Below are 22,754 nucleotides of genomic sequence, written 5' to 3' on the forward strand. Positions count from 1 at the left end.
GGTTGGCGCTGTTAGCCTTGAAAGGAAGCCATTAACAGTCTTTGGGGCTGCTCTGTCTGTCTGTCTGCGTTCCTCTCCTTCCCTTCCACTTCGTCTTCCTTGTCATCGTCGTCTTCTTGAGTATCCTCCAGTCAGCTCATAATCTTTTTGCGTTGTCCTTGTCCTTGTTTGCTGCTTTCATCTCGCTCGCTTTCCTCGCAGCAACTAACGTACATAAATTTTATGTAATAATTTTTCTAATCAGAAAATGAATATGCAGCGTCTCGTTCACTCATATTCTCTCCCTACCTCCCGACCTACCTTTTCTATGTCTTTTAAATACATTTTTTAAATGCTGCAAAATGGCGTTGTTGTCATTGTTGTTGCCGTTGTTGTTGTTGCTGCTGTTGCCTGGCTGCTGTTTGTCATTCGCCGTTAAAATCAATTTACGACAAAATAAACACACGCAATGCCTGCTTCTGCCTCGTGTCTCCTACTCCTCGGGCTCCACGATATTCCTCTGCCTGTCATTCTGGCATGGCTTCTGTTTGCATTGCTGCGCGTTTGTTTGTTTGTTTCCTGTTTGGCACTGCCAGCACCAGAAACCAACTAGGACCAAGGACCGGCGTCTGCCGCTGTCACCTTTAATGTAGAAATATTTTTTTTTGTCGTATCGTGCGTTCGTTCGTTCGCTGGTTTATTTCTACATTGACAGACAATGAAGGAAGTATCCCATGCCTCATCCTCGCACTCCTACTCATCCACATCCACATCCAAGTTGGTTCCTTTCGCCCCTCTTTTTTGCTTATCAAAATTGGCTTAAGGATGTGTGCCTACAAATTTAATGGCTTCTGCCTCTTGCTCCTTTTCCGCCTCTTCGTCAAATCGCCCCCTTCAGTTGTATGCTATATTTTTAATGTGCTTTAAGGGACGAAAATAGTTTATGACTAAAAGTTTATGAGGGGTGAAGCTCATTAAGTGCAAATATCCAAATACAAAAGAACCAAGATAGTAGGTTTTTTTAGTCAGTCGGAAGGAAGTTAGAGTTAGGCGGATGGAAGCAGAGAGGGCTAAACGCTAGTCCCTCATTAAAATGCAGTGAAGAGCATTTGATATCCCACGCAGAGCTAGACAGACCAGTTTTAATTAGAGAAAAAGAACCACAGGAAGGAGGAGCTCTGGCATGAATTTTTTACAAAGGATAGATTAAAACTTATATATAAATATTTATGCAATTTCCGACAACGCAAGCCCAAAATAGTACGTGATTTTGTGATCGCATATTGGTTTAATGCCAAATGAATAACTGAAATAAATTATGAGTAATCTAATAAAAATTCAATTTTTTTTTTGATTATTGGCGACTCAGACTTCAAAGTTCAAGATGTTTGAAACTTTAGAATAAAATACTTTCATCTATCGCAAAAAGAAAATATTTGACAAGAAAATAAAATATATTTTAATCGAATTAATAATGGAAAAAAATTGTTTAAAAAATTGTTTAAAAAATTGTTTAACAAATAATTGTTATGGCTTACTCTGTTTCTAAAGGTTTAAGAACTTTTCGATCAATGTTTTAAATCGGCATTATTATACAGTTATGATAAAGTTGTTAAAAAACTATTAAAATCAGCGTCGAGTTTTAAAGAAAACATTTTTAAAATGTTTTTAGTGTGATCTTTATCTTCTTTCTAGCACTCTTAATATTCGTTTTAAAACCAAAGAATTTTAATTGCATTGAATCCTTCCCACAATAAAGGCCAAAAGCATTGAGTAATTAAAATTGTTGTTAACTGATAACTGTAACCTGTTACCAATCAGCGCAAGCTGTCGAAGGATGCCGCAGTCGTTGCCGCTGGTCGAGTCGCAGGTGCAACTCAAGAATGTTGAGAATTTTTTTCCTTTTGTTTCTTTGTTTCAGGCAAAATATTTTTGTTTTTCTCTCCCTCAAAACAAATAAGAGCAATTTCTGGTTGAAGAGTGAGGGTTGAGTTGGGTGTTTTTTGGGTAGGCAGCTGCTGCCCTGGCGGCCCAGACATTATTGCTCCCGCGAGGGCATTGTAAAAAGAAACTAGTTTGAAGCCGCCGCCAAATGTTGGCAACAACACAACAACAACGAATGGCCGCATTGGGGGGAAAAGAAATTCATGGGGGATTCGTGGGAGTGAAGCAGGGTTAAGGGGCTGACTCTAGATGACAACCGCTTGTCGATGATGATGACAAGGATAGCAATGATGGCGATGATGATGATTAGAATGAACGGCCTCCTAGGTGGGCCCCGTTAGACACAGTTGGGACTAGACCATTGCCTTAATTACGTGCAGATAAGAAAAGCAAATATAAATATAGCCACCCTCCTTACCTCACCAAAACCGAAACGCACACGTTTTAACCACAGTGGAAACTCAAGTGAGAAGGAATTTTGCTTTATTTCAATCAGACAAAGTAATTGTTTCTTTATATAAGTAAATTCGGTATGTTAATCGTTTTTTCTAGTACCAAGAACCTTAAAAGTAACACAAATATAATTGGAGTGCAAAAAATCAAGGAAGACAAGGGAATTTAATGGAAAGTGGAGAAAAGATTAAAGCCGGTAGATTAAATTTATCGACCACTGCTATATAGTTTATATATTGGAAACAATATTAAATACATTATTGAAATCAATTCCGAGTTATTGTCAAGAGTCATCACTGTAGTGAGTGAGAAAAGAAAGAAAGAGCCAAACTCAAAGTGTAACTTAGCTTCCATTGGAGAGCAACAGCTGCGCACACTAAACGCTTAGGGTATAAACATAAAAAGTCTATGAAACTGTCATAAAGCAGGCAATACAACTGAACGACCCCGTCAAGGCGGTAGGCGGGGTCGGGGGCTCTTTGGGAAGGAAATGGCCACGCCTCACACTTAGGTGGCAGCCGAGACGCCTCTAATGCGACTAGTAGGTGGCCTTGTCAGAGGCGCAAAACTCATTTGTAAGGCGGATCATAAAAAAAATAAAATTTTTTGGCCAACAACAAAGAAGAAAAAAAGAAATTAGACATAGACACACAGTCAGGAGGAAAGGCAGGGAGCCTCTTCATGTGTGTATGTGAGATAGCAGGATGCAGGGCATCCTCCTTGCGGGGGGTGCCCCACGTCAGGGTATTAGAGTGAAACTTTTATTTTGGTTCCCAACAGTTGTTCAATATGCGAAGCTTTAAAATTTTCCGGCAAAAATTATCTAACAAAATGGCTGCCATAGGAAATAGTTAAAGAATGGGCTAGGGGAAGTTATGGGGGTAGGAGCAAAACAAGGCTTAGGGGAGGCTTAGCCATTTCATTTTTAGCTGAGGCTAGGTCGCATGTGTGTGTGTGTGTGTGTCTTGTGTATGTGTTTCGTAAAGATTATGCGCTTATAATGAAGGGCCGCAAGTTTCGGACCAAAAGCAAATCTCTACAAAATTGGCTTTTGAGAGCACATAAAATGTGTAAAAGGAGGGGTAATATGGCTTAAACAATGAGTGTGGAGGGCGAGAACAAAGACTCTAGCTCTCAGTTAGGTTAGCTTTGGTAACACTGTCAAACAAAATATGGCATAGCAAAATAATAACAACAACAGCGAACTGTAAACAAAGGGCCCATAAATTTAGACCAGGAAACGAAGCAAGATATACACCGAAACTCTCTTTTTCCCATACATACATACATATGTATATGACTTTAACATGTGTGCCAACCCCACCACTCCTCCTCCTGCCGCTGCGGCAGTCTCCTAGTAGGCTGCTCCCTTATGCGTCGTAAAACCTAACATAATGAAACATTATAAAAATCATAAAAATCAACATCATATTTATGCAAGAAAAACCGCAAGACGGACAAATAACAAAGAGCAGAACGAAAAAAAAGTAACCAGAACAACACGAAAGAAAAAAGGAAGAAAAAGTGAAACACAAAATATGCATAAGCAACTGCTAAAACAGTAAACAGCATAAAATAACATAAAAAATAAAACAAAATTTACTTGAAATAATTTAGTAATGAAACAGACGACTTTTGTATGCCCTAAAAGATAATGTTAAACTATTTCTTTACTCTTAATTTAAACTTTAAAATTGTCTTAAACTAAAAAACTTAAACTTAAAGGCTTAAATTTTAAACCTTTCTTTTCCTGGCAGTTGAACTTTAAGAAATTGTTATTCGATGCTATGACTTATTTTTTATCTAGTGTTAAACAGTGTCAATAATGTCGTATGTTATTAAATTAAGTGTTGAATAACAGATTCGCTCCACAAATTGTTGTAGAGCTGTCATATTTCGTATGGATACCTGTACATACCTGCATGTACTACTGTATGTCCTTCCTATCCTATTCTTGAATTCCTATGAAAAAATGACAAAATAATTTTATACAAAAGCTTAAAAAACTGTTATTAAATATTAATAAAAAAATAACCTAATTTAAATACTTATTAAATAATTTAATTAATATAAATAATAATAAATACAACAAAGAAAATAATAGATTGAGAATTACAGCCTTTGTTGGTTACTTGTTTTACTTTATATAGATTTTCCAAATTATTAAACGATTTCTCAAGCAGTTCATTTAAATGCTCTGGTTTCAGTTGCAAAAGCTTTGCCAGTATGGGTGAGGCCCAAAAAAAATTATTGTTATAAATATGCAAAGTGTAGCATAAATATATAGACACACGCACACATAGATATGTATATATGTATGTATGTTTGAGGGTATAGGTACCATGTTTCACAGTTGCGTGAAGCTCGTAAATAAGTAGACATGAAAATATTAAGAGTGTGAGAGAGAGAATGAGACAGAGACTAGACTGAGAAGAACAGGGTAGAGGATAAGGCATACCAAAAAAAAAAAGAAAGAAGCGCGATGCTAATAAATTTTGAAGGTTTGCTGCATATTTTCCTTTTGGCTGGTCGCTAGGATTATAACTTATGGGTGGAATGAGGCACAGACTAAACCACACTACCCCAGACCAAAGAAGATGATAACCAAGAAGAGGTAAAGGGATCGGAGTGAAAGAATTCTATTAAATTATGCCAACTGAGTGAGGAGAATCAACTATGCTTTTGTATTTCAACTGTTTTCCTTATGCTTTGGCATTTTTATGGTAAAAAGAGTTATGTCAGTTCTGACCTTATCAGAGGGTGTGAGATAGAGAGAGAGAGAGCGAGCACGGGAGCAGGGCAAGGGGTTGAATGGTGATGGTCTGTCTTGGATTTCGCCATATTAACATTTATTTTTCACAGTCATTTTGACTGCGGCGACAACACAGCAGAAAATTTTACTGCCAATGTTGCTGTTACCAAAAGAAAGAAAAAAAAAGAAGCAAATAAAAACTGACAGTGGCAGAGTCAAGGATACAAGTGGGGGACTTTCAAGGGGAACGAAATGTTGCACAACACACACACACAAACACACACATAAAAAAGCAGAAGCAAGCCAAAAACCACAAGCACAGCTGTATCTTTTTTTTCACTGTTTGGCTATGCAACTGTCAGTGGTTTGACTTTTGCTTAAAGCTTTCTCTTCTTTCTCCACTTCTTTTCGCTAGCCACATTTATGATTTATGCACATTTCTCGGTTTTCTCCTCTCCACCAGTCTTTCTCATTGTAGAGAAATCTATTGAGAAATCAGTGACAGACGAGAAATATGCGGAGAAAACTGGACACTCAAAATACACAGAGAGACAGGGAGACTGGCAGTGGCAATGGCAGTAGCAGCTGCTGGCTTGAGGTTGATGCATGAGATACTTTTCCTTTTACCATACCGCATTCCAATTTATAGCCACGAAATATTGTCAATATGAAAAGTCATTGCGGCTTTTAGCCAAGAAAGTCTTTTCTACACTGAATAAACAGGGAAATGGAAATCAAGCAACATACAAAACAAATGCAGTCTCATTCAGCCTTATAAAATTTCAATTGAGAAAGACGAGACTCCACCTTCTCTATGCCATGACATTTCCCTTTTTAATATTTGCACATAAAAAGGGAGCTCCAATACTCCGTAGTCATACGAAGAGACTGTAAGCCTAAGATGACCAAATGTATGTTAAGGTTAAAAAAAAAACTATATATTATTGACATTTTCTTCGCGAATTTAAGTAAATATGAAAATATTACTAAATTAGTATTTAGCTTTAGTTGTCATTGAGAGACATCCTTATCTTTCACTTGCAAAATATATGGACACATTCCGTTATTCACATTTTATAAGTATGTTTCAGCAACTGTTAAAATCAACAGCAGCAAACAATGTGACCAGCTCATATTGTGCTACATTATTCCTTCTGATTAACTATCACACTAAAAAATGTTTCGTTTCGAGTCAATTCATCAAGTAGGCCCTGAACAAAACATGTATAAATACTTGCTGATTTTGTCATATTACTTCATTCAGCTGCTTGCTTTCACTGCGGCAACATATTATTTTTTTTCCTTATTTTAAGCATTTAACAATCTTACCATCTTAATTTAAGTTTGGAGCCTTAAACGATGAAGGGCAGTAATAGGTTGTTGGCGACTGCTTTTTCGGTTCCAACTTATTTGAAGTTTTATTCCTTATTTATAAAACATTGGTACACGATACCTTGGTATACGATACCTTGATATACGATTTCAATCTTGTTGTTTCCTTATTAAACATTAAAAAGGGTCATCCGCCACATACATTCCAAAAAGTTAATGTCATTTTGTATCAGTTTCCTTTTTCACAACTAGCCAAGAATTTGAATTATAATAATAAATTAAATTCAAATAATTTAAGCAGTAAGCGATAGTCGCAATATGTACATAAATCTGAGAAGTTGTTTTAAACCAAACCATTTTGATTTTTTTTCTTTAACTGCAATTTTTTTGCAAGCGAGCTCTGACTAATGCATTGTTCGGCATTCCCCGGACTAGGGCCTAGCTCTGCCGCAGCGCTGCCGTCTCACATACACTGTAATTGCTCGCGTAGGTTCGGCAACGGCACTTCGGAAACAATTCGACTCGTGCTTGTGTCACTGAGGCACCACAATATTCTTTTCCTTATTTTAAGTATTTTTCTTACCATCTTAATTGAAATTGAGAGCCTTTAACGATGAAAGGCAGTAATAAGCTGTTTCCTTTTTCTCAACTAGCCAGACTACTTGAGTAGTCAGCGATAATCGCAATATGTACATAATTGGTAGAAGTTGTCTTAAACCAAACATTTTTTTTTTAAAGTCAATTGGTATAAGTGCATGTTTTATAAACGCGTTTTCCTTTTTTTTTAATATTTAACTGAATTTTTTTAACTCAATTTTGCCTCTCTGTTCGAAAATGAAGTTGAATGAAGTTGCGACAATAAAGTTGATAGGGCTTAACGAATATTAGAAAAAGCTTGAGCACAAAATATGTGCAGAGTGGAATTCTCATTCAAGTCCTAATATTTTAAAAAGTATTTTAAACAGCTAATTTTGGTTGTATAGAGCTTTGATGGTCGATCGTACTAAATTTAATCATTCAATCTTTTAAAGTTAATTCAATATGCAAAGTTTCTTAATTACATTATAGTCGGTATTCTCCTCAGGTGATTGTATCAGTGTGAAGACGTCAAAATGTTATTAATGCAATCTGAACAAACATACAAGTCGTATGTCTGATAGAGCATACGGTTTTCTGGTCACTTTCTTTAAAAATATGTATATTATCCAATAAATATATAAATATAAATATCACTTATTGAGAAAAGAAAATTAATTATTAAATTCGTCCAAAAAAATGTAGCTAGAAAGTATTCGTTTTCTAAATGACAGATATAGTCAGATGTTTTTGGCTACTTTTTGTTTTATTTTCTTAATATAATGACATTATATTGTTGTTTTCAAATATGAATTTGGTTTTCTTCATTTTAAAAGTGAAGATTTTAAGTTTAAAAGGTAATTGGAATTTTTTATATTTAAATTTAAATGTATTTGTGCAGGGCTCTAATATTTGAAATCATTTTCCTTCACGCTTTAAAAAATAAAATAAAATACTGATTTATTTTAAAAAGAATCCTTGCCACCTCTTGCCAGGCTGTACGATTTTAAAACACAATTGAGAATTCACAATGTCAATATTCACAAGATTAAATTGCTATTATTTATCTAAAAACATTAACCAAATGTCCATGGGGTGTTTATTTAAAATTGAAATTCAAAATTGGATAAAATAAAATAAATGAAAGATGAAAGAAATTTTTTAAAGAATAGTTATTTAGTTATTGGGCCAGAAATCGATAAAATGTGATAATATTGATGAAAAATGAAGACATTAAATTGGCATTTGCCAATGTCAAAGTATAGCGAATGTGAGCTTTAACCTTTGTTATTATTGCTTGTGTTGTATGGGTCGTTTTTTTTTTTTTCTTTATCTACACCTGGTGACAGTGACACTAAAACCTTTGGCAGGAATCAAGGGTGCTACTCTTGCTCCTTCTGTACCTTGACCTGTCATATCGCTGTCATTTGCACACATTTATCGTTAAAGAGGGGTGCCAAAAGAAGAAGAAAGACAGGAAAAAAACGATGCAAAAAGAGGCAACTGTATCCAAAGCAACATCAGAAGCGGCACCAACAAATAAAAACAACAACAACAACGCATAACGTAAATAGTTTAGCTGGAAAGGCCACACCGTCCCCTCTCCCCACTATCGCACTCTTTGTATGCTCCCTGCTCTCACGTTTTCTGTCCCTCTCTTACATGTCAGGACATTGCATTGAATTTGAAAGGCACAAAGGCGTAAGGGACCAAAGGAGACAGCGAAAGGGAGACACCAGCTACCCAAAACGAGACAAAACTTGTTTCAATCCGTGCTCTGACGCTCGAGCAGCAGATAAAGTCAACACACAGCATCAAATTGCCAATAGAGAGACGACGGTTAAGGCGTGGCACTCAGTAGAGAAAGTAGCAGGAGCAAGAGGATAGCCATTTATAGAAATTTTGCACAAGAGCAAAGCAAACACACTGTCATGGACCAGGACACAACACACTCACACACAAAAAGATGGAGCCAAAAGCGGAGGCAGAGGACAGCCTGGAGTGAACCAATAAGCTTGATGGATACAGATACATGTGTCCATATTGCTCTCCTCTTGCTCCTCTGCCCCCAGCGAGTATTCTGGTTCCAGTCACATTTAGCATGAATGTCGCCTTTGCATAACAAATGTTAGCAACATGTTTCAATAATGAGTCAGCCGCCTACCGAGTGAGAGAGAAGGAGCGAGAGAATTCCCCTCTAGCCGCTGATGAGCTACATTGGTACAATTGAGACATACACTGCAAGTCTCTTTTCCATCATGCATTTGCCCCACGGTCAGACCTATTTGTTGTAGGGAGCTTCTGAGCTTCTACTTCAAACTCCCGGCACCAAATTAATCGTTTCCACTGTGCGGTTGGCCTCACTCCTCTTGAACTCCCTAAGTCTTTGCCCCCACCCTCCTGTTGGCTATGCGCCTCATTTGTTATGGCCATTTGCATAAATAAGTCACTGACTGTGGTTGAATCAGCTCCAAAGGGTAACAGGGATGGAGGTGAACTTGTTGTTGTTGTTGTTGGTGGTGGTGGCAACTGGACACCAGAGTTGGCGGAAATTGTGTGAATAACTTGATGAATGTTGAGGCTGGGCTTTGGTGGACTTCTCTTCTGTGGTCTGGTTTAGTCTCTGGTCTAGTCTAGTTGGTGGTATTCTCAATGTGAGTTTGTTTGCTTGTGTGCTTGCTGACTTGTTTGGCTTGTTTTTGTTATGCAAAAGTCAGAGCATTATGCCAAGTGATAGATCTGATAAGGGGATTACACAATATTCTAGATAATTTGTTCCGAGTTGCGTAGCATTTATTAATAATAAATGAATTGCAAATAGAATTATTTATCATATCTTGCAAGGGAATCTGCAACAAATAATCTACATCTAAGAATATTTTCTCCAGTTTACAAATTAGTATATAATTATCAATAGAATAGAATGTTAGTTTTAAGCACTTGTTTTGACTGGAAAATTATTTCTCATTGCTTAGCGTTTCGTTACTCCATTTCAAAAATAAGAGTATTAAATTTAGTTAGTGCAATGTATTGAAGGAAGCGTCTTCGATCATATTAAGTATATGTATATAAACAAGTTCATTTAGCAACAACATTTGATTTAGCCAACCTGAAAGTAGATAAAAATAGACATATACCTCAGATTGGAATACTCCAATTATTTTCCTCTTTATATTATAAAAATTTATCTAATCTTATTTAAGAAGATTCCATAGGGTATCTAAAGTGTAGTGTCAAGTCTAGCTTGTATGATTTCGTTTATTTCAATGCAATTTGCGTTGTATCCACCCATAATTTGATGTAATTCTATCTTGCCACTTCTCACCTAATACCGCATCTGCCCCCCTATTTCCACACATCATTGCATTCACACTTATTTAGCCAACCACAAGGACAACAGCACAAAGCAGCGGCAACAGCAGCAAGGACACCCAACATTTAATGGCCGCATCAACGTAACACAACAACCCAGACAACACAGAGTCATTTCCAGAGCCAACACCATCCGAAAAACCCAATTCGTTGCGCCATTTGTCCTTGACGTTGAACCCTCAGTTTACTTGTACTTCTCTCTCCCTTCATTTGGTTTACTCTGCGACTGCAAGGATGCGTGACAATATGCCGTTTAATTATACGTCACGACCCTTTTGTTGCTGTTGCTGTTTCTGTTGCGATATCGTATACACACACACACACACAGACACACATTTTAAAAGTCAATTATCCGCACATAACGCACATCATTGAAGAGGGGCAAACTGGGGGATTCAGCTCTCGCATATCCTTTTTGCCAAGCGCGTTGAATTTAGCGCTTTTGCCACTTTGCCACTGCGCTTTCTCTGTTTCATATTTTTTCCACACTTTTTTTGTTTCGTTTAAACTTTCTCCTTGTGAGTTTATTATTTTTATGAGACGACTCCCCGGCATGCGAGACGACGACGACGACGACAACGACGAGACTTGACAAGACAGGATGCCCGCTTTTGGTAAATTGAATTATGTTACCTCATGAGACGAAGACACAAGCCGCCAGCAAGCCATAAGATTCGATACTAAACCGATAATAACATAATCAGACCCCCCGACTAAATGTATATATATGTACATGTGTGTGTGTGTACATACATATACTTATATAGTTTGTCAGTCAATTGAAGCAACAAAGTGAGCTTTAGTTACCGTTAACAAGACATCGAATTCTAACCGCTGCTGGCATTCCGGAACAACGATATGTGAAACTCTTAGCTAGTTTGAGTTAGACTAGTTAACAAGCACCATGAAGGAGCTCTGGGCCATATAGCTAATTATTATATAATATAAATCTTCTAATATGAAATAAAAAGTTTGCTTAGCTTGGTAAATTTTGTAATTTGTTTTTTTTTTTGTGAAAAGTTAATATAATGATGTCCTTCAACTTGTGTTCTTAGATATTCTGCTTATCATTTAATATTTTCATTTCTCTTGGAACCTCTTTTCTTAATAAATCTTGAGATTTTATTGTCATTTATTGTCTTTAGTTTAAATTCAACTTTACCCTAAACTTAAATTTTATTTTCTGATATATTCTTTAGCCCTTTCTATTTATACTTATTATTAGTTTTTCTTGTCCTTTACTTGTATTTTTTACTTAGACTCTTTGTTTTAATAGATTTTCTATCTATTGCCCTAGCTTTCTTCTTATCTCTTCCCTTTTAAAAAGTTACTTTGCTTTTGTTTTCCTCTTGAATTATCTGTTTCATGTTTTCATGCTTAAGATATACTTAAATAATCCTTGTGCTTATTATGTATCCCAATAGTTTTATCTCTGTTTATGGATTTAGCTTTATCAATTGCATCACTGAACTTTAAATGTTCTAGTTGCATTATTATTGAGCTTCAAACGATTTGCATGCTTCTTACGCAGATTATTATTCAAATAATTATTGAATATTTTTAAATTGATTCAATTTAACTCTCCATTAAACCTGAAGAGGACTTTAATTCATGGAGCATAAAGCAAATTGCTTGAATGATGACAAAATGGTAAATGTAAAAAGCTCTTAAGTCAGTCAGTCAGTTGTTTTCTGGGTCAATAATCATGCTGCTTAGTGTAATTGTTCAATGCATTTGCAAAATAAAAAGGACGAGAGAGAGAGAGAGAGAGAGACACACACACACACACACTCACAAACAGACACACTCTAAAGCATTACGTGAATAACCATTCAGGCAGAGGCATTGCCATATAATTGGCAACAATTTGCATAACAATTCTGCGACTCGACTGTTTTGCATGAGTCCTGCAACAACGGCAACATCAACAACAACGATGCAATGCAACATAATAAGCGAAGAAGAAGCAGCAAAAGTAGTAGTAAGAGAAGAAGCACTTATTTTCACATTAGAAATTCCTTTTTGGCTCTAGCAAGGACATTGCTAGTACTGCTACTGCTGATGCTGCTGTTGCTGCTGTTGGAGGCCCTAGCAGAGGCAATTATGTGCTTCGCTTGAGCTGCATCCCACATCCCACACTCAGAGCCAGCCCTCCAACCACCCACCCACCACTTCTTCAGAAAACTCAAGACACACGAGCCTCGTAAAAGTCGCTGACGGAAATGCAATGCGAATGTGAAAAAAATCTCAGCTAACGGTACAAAATGCAGACATTTGCATTTCAGTCTGCATATGTGTACACTGTACACATACACATACACACAACTTGCCTCATACAAACTTATCAAAATTGAAATTTCTTCTTTTCTTCCACTACCCTGTACTGACTGACAAATATGGTTGGTTGCATGTCGCGACTTTTCGAATAGGCAAACATTTTCAAGGCATTATAATACTTATATGAAAAAAAAATGATTGTCATCAGCAGATTTGTTTGGCTTGTCTTATGTTATTTAATCGTGTTGTTTATCAATCAGATGAGGCTTGATCGAAAACTTTGATTTCAAAAATAGCTTTCGAAGTCCAGGATTTTCATTTAAAATTATACCTCCCTTGTGTGTTATCTAACAATACTTCGATTATGTCGTTGTCTCTTGTTAACATTCGTAACATCTAGATAGTGATTATCACAGAGAAAGATTAGAATCTCATAGGTTAAATATGAGTCTAAACTTCCGTTAATAAAATGCAAGTTCACTATTGAAACATATTCTTCTGAATATGTTGGACTCTAAGTAATAGTTAGAGGGTATCTCACGGTCGTTACACAAGTTTCATCACATCATGTGCACTCGCAAAAAGTTTATAAGATTCCAGTTTAATAATGTCGAGTGCATATGATTTTTGAGGTTGGCATATAAAATCTCATCAAGAGAAATTAAAAACTTAAAACATAAATAGCAGGGAGAATCAGAAAATGGATAAGGAGGAGCATGATAACTCACGCTCATGTACAGGCTTTCACATATTTATTAAAAGGAGAAATGGAAAATGCTCCTCTTTCACCTTTTAGCCATGCAACAGTTTCAAGCTATTACGCTTGATTGAGTTTTTCCATTTCGTCTGCCAACTCATCTCGTATTTTCTTTCTACCATATTTTTTTTCTTCGAATATTTGTTTTTTTTTTTTTTTGCTGTTTCTTTGTTGGTTCTTTAGTCTTTCGGCTAACAAAATGTTAAATTAATAAAAATGTAAGACCAAACCAAAAACCAGAGACCCATGGCAACCATATCCACCTACTGAGAAAGCAACCGACCCTTATGTACTGGTCCTGGAGGAGTCCTTGACTATACAAAAATTGAGCTAATAAATTTACAAAAATGAGTTCGACGCTTAATTTGCCATGAGCATTTTTCATTTTATTTCGCGCGCGTTTCGACTTTGCCTTTGACACCCCGCTTCCAGTTGCTCCTTAAGCCGCCATCACCCCGGGAAAAACAAGGAAAATAAGGAAAAATACTTGTCCAACAACAAAACCAAGACGACTGAGTCAAAAGAAAGCGCAAGCCAAAAGGAAAATGAACAGCAATGCGGAAACTGTTTTTATTTGGGGCGACGCGTTGAACTTGGTCAGAAGGGCAGACGGTGGTACTTAATGTAAACATAGTGAAGAAATCTTCCTTTTTCTTTAATGTGATTGCAAAACGGTTGGCCTGTAGATGCTCTTCCATATTTAAATAGGAAAGATTACATTTTTCAAATGAAAATTTATTGAAAAATATAATGGGCAACTTATATTCTTCTGCAGTTTATATTCCTGAGGACAAGATATCCTACTTAGATCGAACCCTCAATCATTCAAATTTAGACATTTAAAAGTAAAGAATATATTAGCATTAGTTTAAATACGAATTTATTACCAATTAGTTAGGTACTTGAACTGTCTAATATCCCCTTATTAAAAACCAAAGCTATTCTCCTCTCCCACACTATCTATCTATTGATCTATTTCAATTTTGAAAGTGCTTAACTTAGCTTAAGTAACCTTCTGTAATACTCTATATATTTACAGTGCATTAACACACACAACAAATGTTTTCAGAAACAATTATACTTTATGTAGGTTGTGTGAGTGTTTATACATATATAAGTACATATAAGTACGAATATATATATATATTTATATATATGTATATAAATCTACCGCCATTGTAAATCAACTGAAAATATGCCCGCAGTCAATTTACATAAAGTACAACTTTTTGCCCATCCGCCGTGGTCCTCTTCTGGCCTCCAGCCCAATCCACACTTTACTTAATAAATCGTCTCCCACTCCCGTTACCATTCACTTACTCACTCACTCTCTTACGATTCTTTGCTTCTTTCTCTTATTTCAGTTTGGACTTTCGGCCGGGTCGTGGTATTTACGATCTGCAAATCAAGAATACATCGTACAATCGAGACAATGGACGGTTTGAGTGCCGCATCAAGGCCAAGGGAACTGGGGCCGATGTGCATCAGGAGTTCTACAATTTGACAGTGCTGACGGCTCCGCATCCGCCGATGGTAACGCCCGGGAATATTGCGGTAGCCACTGAAGAGAAGCCACTGGAATTGACCTGCAGTAGTATTGGCGGTTCACCGGATCCCATGATAACGTAAATGAAAATGCAAATGAAAATTGATGTAGCAATTTCAGTTCAGTTCACACAGAATTTCCTTTTTTTTTTTACTGCTGTTTTTTGTTTTTTTTGTTTTTCGTGTGGTGGGCAGAAGTTGCGGTCGGCGACAGTTTAAGGCACATCCTGTAGGAAGTAAATCACTTAACGGGTCGCCTTCATTAATAACCCACAGCTGGCTCATGTTTTTTTGGCACTAAATCGTTGGCTTTTCTCTTATTTTCCCATTTTTTTATTCTTCTTTCTCTTTTGGCAGCTGGTATCGTGAGGGTAGTACAGTGCCATTGCAATCGTATGCACTGAAGGGCGGCTCCAAGAATCACTATACGAATGCCACACTACAGATTGTGCCCAGACGGGCTGACGATGGCGCCAAATACAAATGCGTCGTTTGGAATCGTGCCATGCCCGAGGGTCATACACTGGAGACCAGCGTGTCGCTAAATGTCAACTGTAAGTACACGAAAAACGAACCCACAAGCCATGAACCAAAGGCAAGAAACTATAGTAAAGAGAATTGTACGTTACCCAAAAATTTATGACTCGCAGACAGACAATTGTTATTAATAGACAAATTTTATAGCAAAAGAGGCCAAGCAGAAAGGTGATATATAACTCTTTGAGTTTTAAAGTGAAAGAGAGTTGTAAAGAAAATCCGAACTTTTGATACCAATTGACCTTGCAGAGAAAGTTGTTTCTCTTACTTTCTGAAAAAGTGGAAACAATATTAGAGACAGACATGACAGACCATCATAAACAGACCAGAGTTGTCTAAGTGCTCTCTACGAAATGATGTCCATATTGTAATTACAAGATTGTACTAATTGCCTACATAGTGGGTTACGAAACTCTTTACGAGGAAGGGAGCAGAAAAATTGTGCAAAGGTAGCTCATCCTTGGCTCATCTGTGCAGCTACTTCATAAGTAATAACTAAGCCAAGACTTTGATTCTAACAGATATGAACAAAATATGCTGCATTCTTTATAAGTCAAAAGTTAGTGTAAGAGAGAAAGATGAATAAGTAATCAGTTTAAAATAAAAAGTAATTATAAAATATTTTCTAGTGAGCAGCTGAGCAGAAGAAAGTTGTCACTGGCTAAAAGGTTTGATTTGATTATACAAATTGATGGGACATTTCATTTAAATGAATATGAATTATAAATTATGCTCTTAAAATAATCAGTTGCTTAAATTTAAATTTAATTCAAGTAAAGTAAGTGAGGCCAAGGAAAGAAATTAAACATGTTGAGTAATATTTGATTTACTATATCCTTTAGAACCCATTGGTCCACATTAGCAACCTCTTCTTCTCTCTCTCTCTCTCTCTGTCTCTCTCTCTCATCTCTCTTTGACTAACTCGCTTACTCTCATGGAGTTTTGTGCCAATGGCTATCAAGTTTATGTCTAAAGGGCTGTAACTGCTCATGGCAGGCTTTTGATGGCATGATGCCTTGATGGCCAACTGACGTTCAAAAGGCAAACCCGGTCTAAATTCAATTGTTGTTAAATGTCTTGTTGGAGACCAAGAAATGAGTTTGTTTTGTGTAACCTAGAGGCAAGTTTTGACGTCCAAGGCATTTGCAGTGCCATTGCTACTGATATTGCCATTGTGCATTGTGGCCCAAAATCAGCATTAAATGCACCTTGGAGGCATACTTTTACGAATTTGGCTTTGGGCCCGAAATTGGTCATGGAGCCACATAGAAATTGGTAGAGAGTGAGAGAGTTACACATGCTGCTAGTGACTTGCTACTAATGGATTTTAAATGAGCAACATAAATAGCAGAAACCAAAATTGCAAAAGGCTAGAGGGAAATGTGATGGTAAGAAGTCACACACACACACAAACACACACTCATCGGGTTAGAGGGAGAGAGACAAAGCTAGAGCGAGCTTACTCCGTGTGTTTGTACCATATTTTACCACTTTGTTGCTGTCATTTATTCTTATTCTGTTTGTTGTCTGGTCTGTGGTTAGAATTTTCCTTTTCATTTTCTTGCTTTCTTTCTTTGTCGTTTGCCAAATAGAAGTACACATAGTAAGGACTATAAATATTTGTTACGCTGACGACGACAATTGCGACACATATGAGTTGTCCTTGCTGTTCTTGTTCTTGTTGTTGTTGGTGTTACAAATCCGGCATCCGTGTATAAAAATGGCTGCAATTTATGTTTTCCTATGAATATATTTTTGGCTCTCCAGCTACGATTCATTTTCCCCCACTTTCTATACCCTATGCTCTATATGGAATAGGGAAAGGATATGTTGTGATTGGCTTGAGTATAAGTACGTTTCCATCAGACTATATTTGGTAATAATTTCAACAGTTTATGAAAAGGTCTATAAATATTCTATTATTTATTGATACACTTCAATTGAATTTCACTATTGAATTAGAAAACCACATTTGTTGCCATGACAATTATCGACTATATAAGAGCCAGGCTTCTGATGTTTTATCTTCACTTCCTTCTAAAACACTCACTAGTTTTCTTAATTATAGAAACTATAAAGAAATGAACAAGAGCAAAGGGTATTCATTAGTTGCCTTCATCATATGGACAACACTTTCTTTTTTGTATTTTTTTTGGCTTTGCCATTTATTGCTTCACCAACAAGCAAGTGTTATGATGGCTCTTACTTTATTTGATTGCATAAATTTTATGCAGATTTTCATAGCATGTCATTTTTAGTGATTTTCATATTAAATGCATGTGGCGAGAGCAGTCAGCAAGAAAATTCTTTACAAGTGACAAGTATATTGCGCATACGCAGTGTATGCATAAAATTTAATATCAGGTACAACGCTTTTGTGGTGAGTCAGTGTGCGTGTGTGTGTGTGAAGGTGTATACGTAGCCCTAAAGACTTGTCAGCTAATATGACAAGTTGAGACCTTTTGTTATTATTATCATTGTTGTTGTTGTTGTCATTGCTGTTGTCATGCCTCCAATAACTAACAATCAAGTGGCAGTTGGTTCGCTACTTCTTGTTATGTTCTTGCCCTACTTTATGTGTCTGTCATGTGCTGCTGGTGCTGCTGCTACAACTGCTGCTACATGGTCTGATTTGGTCACGTTGATCAAGCAGAACAAACGGCAACATGTTTTCAACAGAAGGTGCCGGCAACATTAATTAAGTTCATTGAATCGTCTTGTGACAGAGAGAAAAGATATATGGTAAAATTGAAGCAATGCTAATGACATAAATGTGAACGACTATTTAAATTTTATATAAGTTTTGTAGCAGTCCTTAAAATTAAAATAAAAACCGAGATTATGTGTGTTCTATCTCCAATAATCATAATTTTATATTTTGCAAAGGCTCATAACATTTTGGCCCCAACCAAAGTGAATTGAAATATTCTAAAACTTTTTGGAAAATTAATGATAATTCTTGTAAAAGGTTCAATATGTTAGCATCATATTGAAATAGTAGTAGTTCCTATATTCATATATCATTTTAAGTCCCGTTTCAGTCAATTTTTGATTTCATTTTGCGTAAATAGTTTGACAAGCATTGCTTACAGCAAAAAGCTGAAAGCAAAAAGCGAGATATGAATGTGTTACCAAGGCAAAGGCGATGCTGTCTAATGTTTTTGACGGTGATTGTGATTGATAAGCAATTCGCCAAGATTAGACAAAGAGAGAAGGAGATAGAGATAGAGTTAGATAAATCAGAGAATGAGAGATAAAGAATGAGTAGAAGCCGGTTGACAAATGGCAGAGCAATTTTTTAATTGAAAATGTTTGCATGGATTCTTGAAAGCTCTCTCCGCCAATGTGATTCGATTTCTCACTGTGTTTTCCACTCAGCTCTCAGCTCGACTCTGACTGCATTTGATTGATTTATGTGGGAGGCTAGAAAATAAAGGACACATGGAATAGTAGAGGAGTAAAAGAAAAAGATATACACACATGGATACATATATATTCCGCTGTCATTTCAAAAATAAACTCCCAATGCGTCATGTCGTCGTTGTTGGGAAAAGCAAGGCGAAAGTTGGTTGAGTGCCTGAGTGTTTTATAACGTGCGAAAATCCCAAATGGAATTATTGTGTGCTCGAGAATCAAAAATATATATCGCATGCAATATATATGAAACAAAGTATGCAGAGAGACAGAAAGAGTGAGAGAGAGGGAGACAAAGAAAGAGAGAAAGCAAGTGAAATATGGAGGGTGAAAATAGCGAATTGAAATGAAATAAACCAGAGATGTGGATTTTGGATGACAAAAGCAAGGCCATTCACAAATTGCGCATACGCAACGTGGCTACGCATAGACAAAACGCGCGCTGTCAACTTGGCATAGTTTTAGCCACACACACACTTACGTTCACTCACATGTGAGCATGTGAGAGGCACGTTTCAGCCGGTCAGGCAGCAAATGCAAATGTCTCTTCAAGGCGAACGGTATGCGGGAAGACAAAAAGGTGAAACATAGGTGTGCACGTGACTTTTATGCAGTTGCATGCGGTGCACGTAATAAACCTTTTGCTATTCCTTTTCCTTTCCCCCACCTTCACTTCTCAGCACCTTTGAAATTCGTAGAGTCCTTGGCCAAAAAGTCGTCGACTAGCGACGAAGACAAACAGCACTCATCTGTCGTCGTCCTGGGCTGCTGTATCTTCTGCCCCTACTGCTTCTGTTTGGTGGTAAAGTGGAAGGCAAAGCCGTTGAAAAGACATTTCAATTTGAATAAAAAGATGCTCACCATCCATATAGAAGAGAAGTGAACCTGAGGAGTGTGTGTGTGTGTGTGTGCACATGCAAATGCATTTTGACAATAATGTGAGAAAATTGTTAGAACAAACAATTGCAGACAAATCGCAAATCGCTTACATTTTAACCAAATATTTTGCAATCGCATCAACTTAAAGTTTGCAATAAAATTCAGTTAGACCAAATATTTTCATATCAATTGTCATGGTATTAAGGTCATAAGAAATTTTTCTTAATAAGCTGATTGAATAAAATACAGCATGTTTGGAATTTTAAAATAGATACTTTTGCCAAAGACGAGATTAAAAAGAATTATAAGAAATGAAAAATTTATTTGTAGTTAAAATGTTTCAATGTGAAACAGGTTTATTTTTTAGGCCAATTTAAGCCACAATTTATCACATTTTAAATGTTGCCATAAAATATGCATATTTATTTTAAGATTAAGTTTTTCCTGCAAGCTTTAAATAAAGACACATAGTTACTTATCACTTTAAAGCCACTGGCAAAGAATCTAACATCGTACGAATTTATGCAAAGTACTGAGAAAACAGCAAAAAATCTAATATCCTTGAAATAGTTTAAGAGAGAATGATTGTCGAATTAATGTTTTGGATTCATCAAATATATTCTGATAAATTATACAAAATGTTTTCTTTATTTTAGTCAAAAGCAAATTAAGATCAGAATTACCTACGTAACATATACATTTATAGTTTCTAAAAAATTTAGGATTTTTTTTCTTTAATAGCTAATTCATATCGAAGTCTTGATGTATGATTTATGATGTGCTCTCAATATAAGCCGAAAAAGCATATCCTTTTTGGTGCAAAATAAAACAGATTCTTAGCTTAAATTTCCTATGGAACTTTCCTAGTGTAATATTGTAACAAAATTTCATTAGCCTCTATTAAACAAAAATATTCTTGTACAGATATCATCGTACAAATAAATTTTTCATTTCTTTTAACTGTTTTAAATCTCTTCTTTATCAATAAATTTTTTGAAGTAGTTTTCCATTTCTGGGCACCGTCATGGCACCTGTTGTGAGCAACGTTTTTATACCATGCAGTGTTAAATGGTATATTTAAGTCACCAAAATATATGTGACAGACAAAAGTAAGCTTTTCCCCATAATTAGAATTTATATTTTTACACCTGATTCACCTTGATTCACGGTTTTATTCCGATTGTTATATTTTAAAAACTTTTCGACTATATGACAAAATACCATGTAAACGTGAATTTCTCGTTCTTTATGACACTGAAGGTTTCTAAAGTAAATTTTTACTTGCCCTATACTTTGAGGAGATTATCAGAAATACATTTATATATTTATTTAATGCATTTTTTTATTTTTTTTTTTTTAAATCTTCACACTATCGGTAGTTAAAAAGCCGGAAAGAGCTTTAATAAATACATTTTTATATTATTATGTAAGAGATCATAGAAGTGTAAAACAATTCTCAGTAAGTAAATAAAATAGCATGATTTGCCGCACTTTCTAACCACTGTGTGGATGTGGCCGCTTTGACACCTTGACAAAAGAATGTGTCACACTTTGCTTTCTTCTTGTTGAAACTTTTTTGGTTTTTAGGATTTTGTCTTTACATTTGTGGCAGTGGCACAGGCACACACATCTCACTTGCAACTGAGTGGCATGGCTCCCTAGTTATTGCTTGCCAATATCAGTTGGCGAACGAGATGCTGCTGGTGGTCCTAGACGGCTGTCCCTTTTGATTAAGGCCAACACGAAACCAAAAAAAAAGAAACGAAACGAAACGAAGACGGGAAAAAAAACGGAATGAGACGTCTGCTGAGTTTTTGGGCTAACACGAAAACCTTTTTACACGCAGACAAACTGTTGGATGGGGGGAAGACAGGGAGTAGGTGGAGAAGGGTAGATGGCAATGGAAAGAAACGTGCTAATGCTGCACACAATTGCAATTAGTGTCAGTGTTGGGTTTGATGCTGATGGCAGTCCTGTTGTCCAGCTATTTGGCCATTTGCATAACCACAAAAGAAATGCGGCCGAATGGCTGGCTGGCTGGTTGGTTGGTAAGCTGGCTGCCTGGCTGCTTGGCTGACTAACTGTGTGGCAGTTGGCAAAAGTTGGCCAATTTGATGGCACTAAAAAAGTGAAAACCAAAACCAATTCAAGCCCTTGCCTTGCCTTGCCTCGGCTTGGCCATCCTTGTTATGTCTGAAGATTTTCCATGGCAGCAGCGATTTTGGTCTGGCTTTAGCTCAGTTTTCTTAAGCTGATTTGAAGTTTTGCCGTTTTTGCCGTTGGCATTTTGATGTTTCTTTGGTCTAAAAGTTTCCTTCTTATTTTTTGGTTGCATCAAATGCCATTGCACCAAGTGGAAGGGAAAGCTTTTATACTTTTTTTTTTGGGTCTTTTTTAACAGGATTTTAATGAATGCAACATTGTTGTAGTTCTACCTTTGTCTGCTCTTGAGTGCCACTCGAGATCTCTCAACTTGAGTCTGGCCAGGCATCAAGTGGAGCGACTTAAGCCCTAAAGTCCGATTTATATACATATATACCTATATATATTTATATATGTAAGGTAGTTTGCTGAAATGTTTTCTTTGGGTTTGCATTTGTGTTGAGTTTGCAGCTTAACAGCTTTTGTGACAAAGCAAATTAATTGCTTGCCCATTTTCAATTAACTGCAGTTTTTCATACACCTCAAAAAAATGAAAAAAAAACAACCCCCACAAAAAGGACTTCATTCAGTTCGGCATTGTTTTTAACCGCAAGTGCGAATGAATTGTACTTGATGTTTTTACTTTTTTTTTTTTTTTTGTAGTTTTTTGGCCAAATGGTTCAGTTACCAGCTACAACACAAAGCCAATTCAATTAATTTCCACGTCCATATGACACCTATGGACCGATGCACAAAGCGCAATGAAGTGCAGTGAGAAGGCAAGTGAGAAGTGGT

General features: G+C 36.4%; 1 protein-coding gene across 2 annotated transcripts in view; it reads left to right on the forward strand.

The window, feature by feature from the left end:
• The window catches only part of LOC6641771 (hemicentin-1), a 116,712-nt gene that overhangs the window by 70,115 nt on the left and 23,843 nt on the right, over window positions 1-22,754 (forward strand). For both annotated transcript variants that reach the window (XM_023175456.2, XM_023175457.2), the window contains exons 3-4: window positions 14,807-15,067; window positions 15,345-15,541. In XM_023175456.2, coding sequence (XP_023031224.1) covers window positions 14,807-15,067; window positions 15,345-15,541 — 458 coding nt within the window. The remainder of the gene's footprint in view (window positions 1-14,806; window positions 15,068-15,344; window positions 15,542-22,754) is intronic.

Source organism: Drosophila willistoni, assembly GCF_018902025.1.
Source record: "Drosophila willistoni isolate 14030-0811.24 chromosome 2R unlocalized genomic scaffold, UCI_dwil_1.1 Seg200, whole genome shotgun sequence".
Lineage (NCBI taxonomy): Eukaryota > Metazoa > Arthropoda > Insecta > Diptera > Drosophilidae > Drosophila > Drosophila willistoni.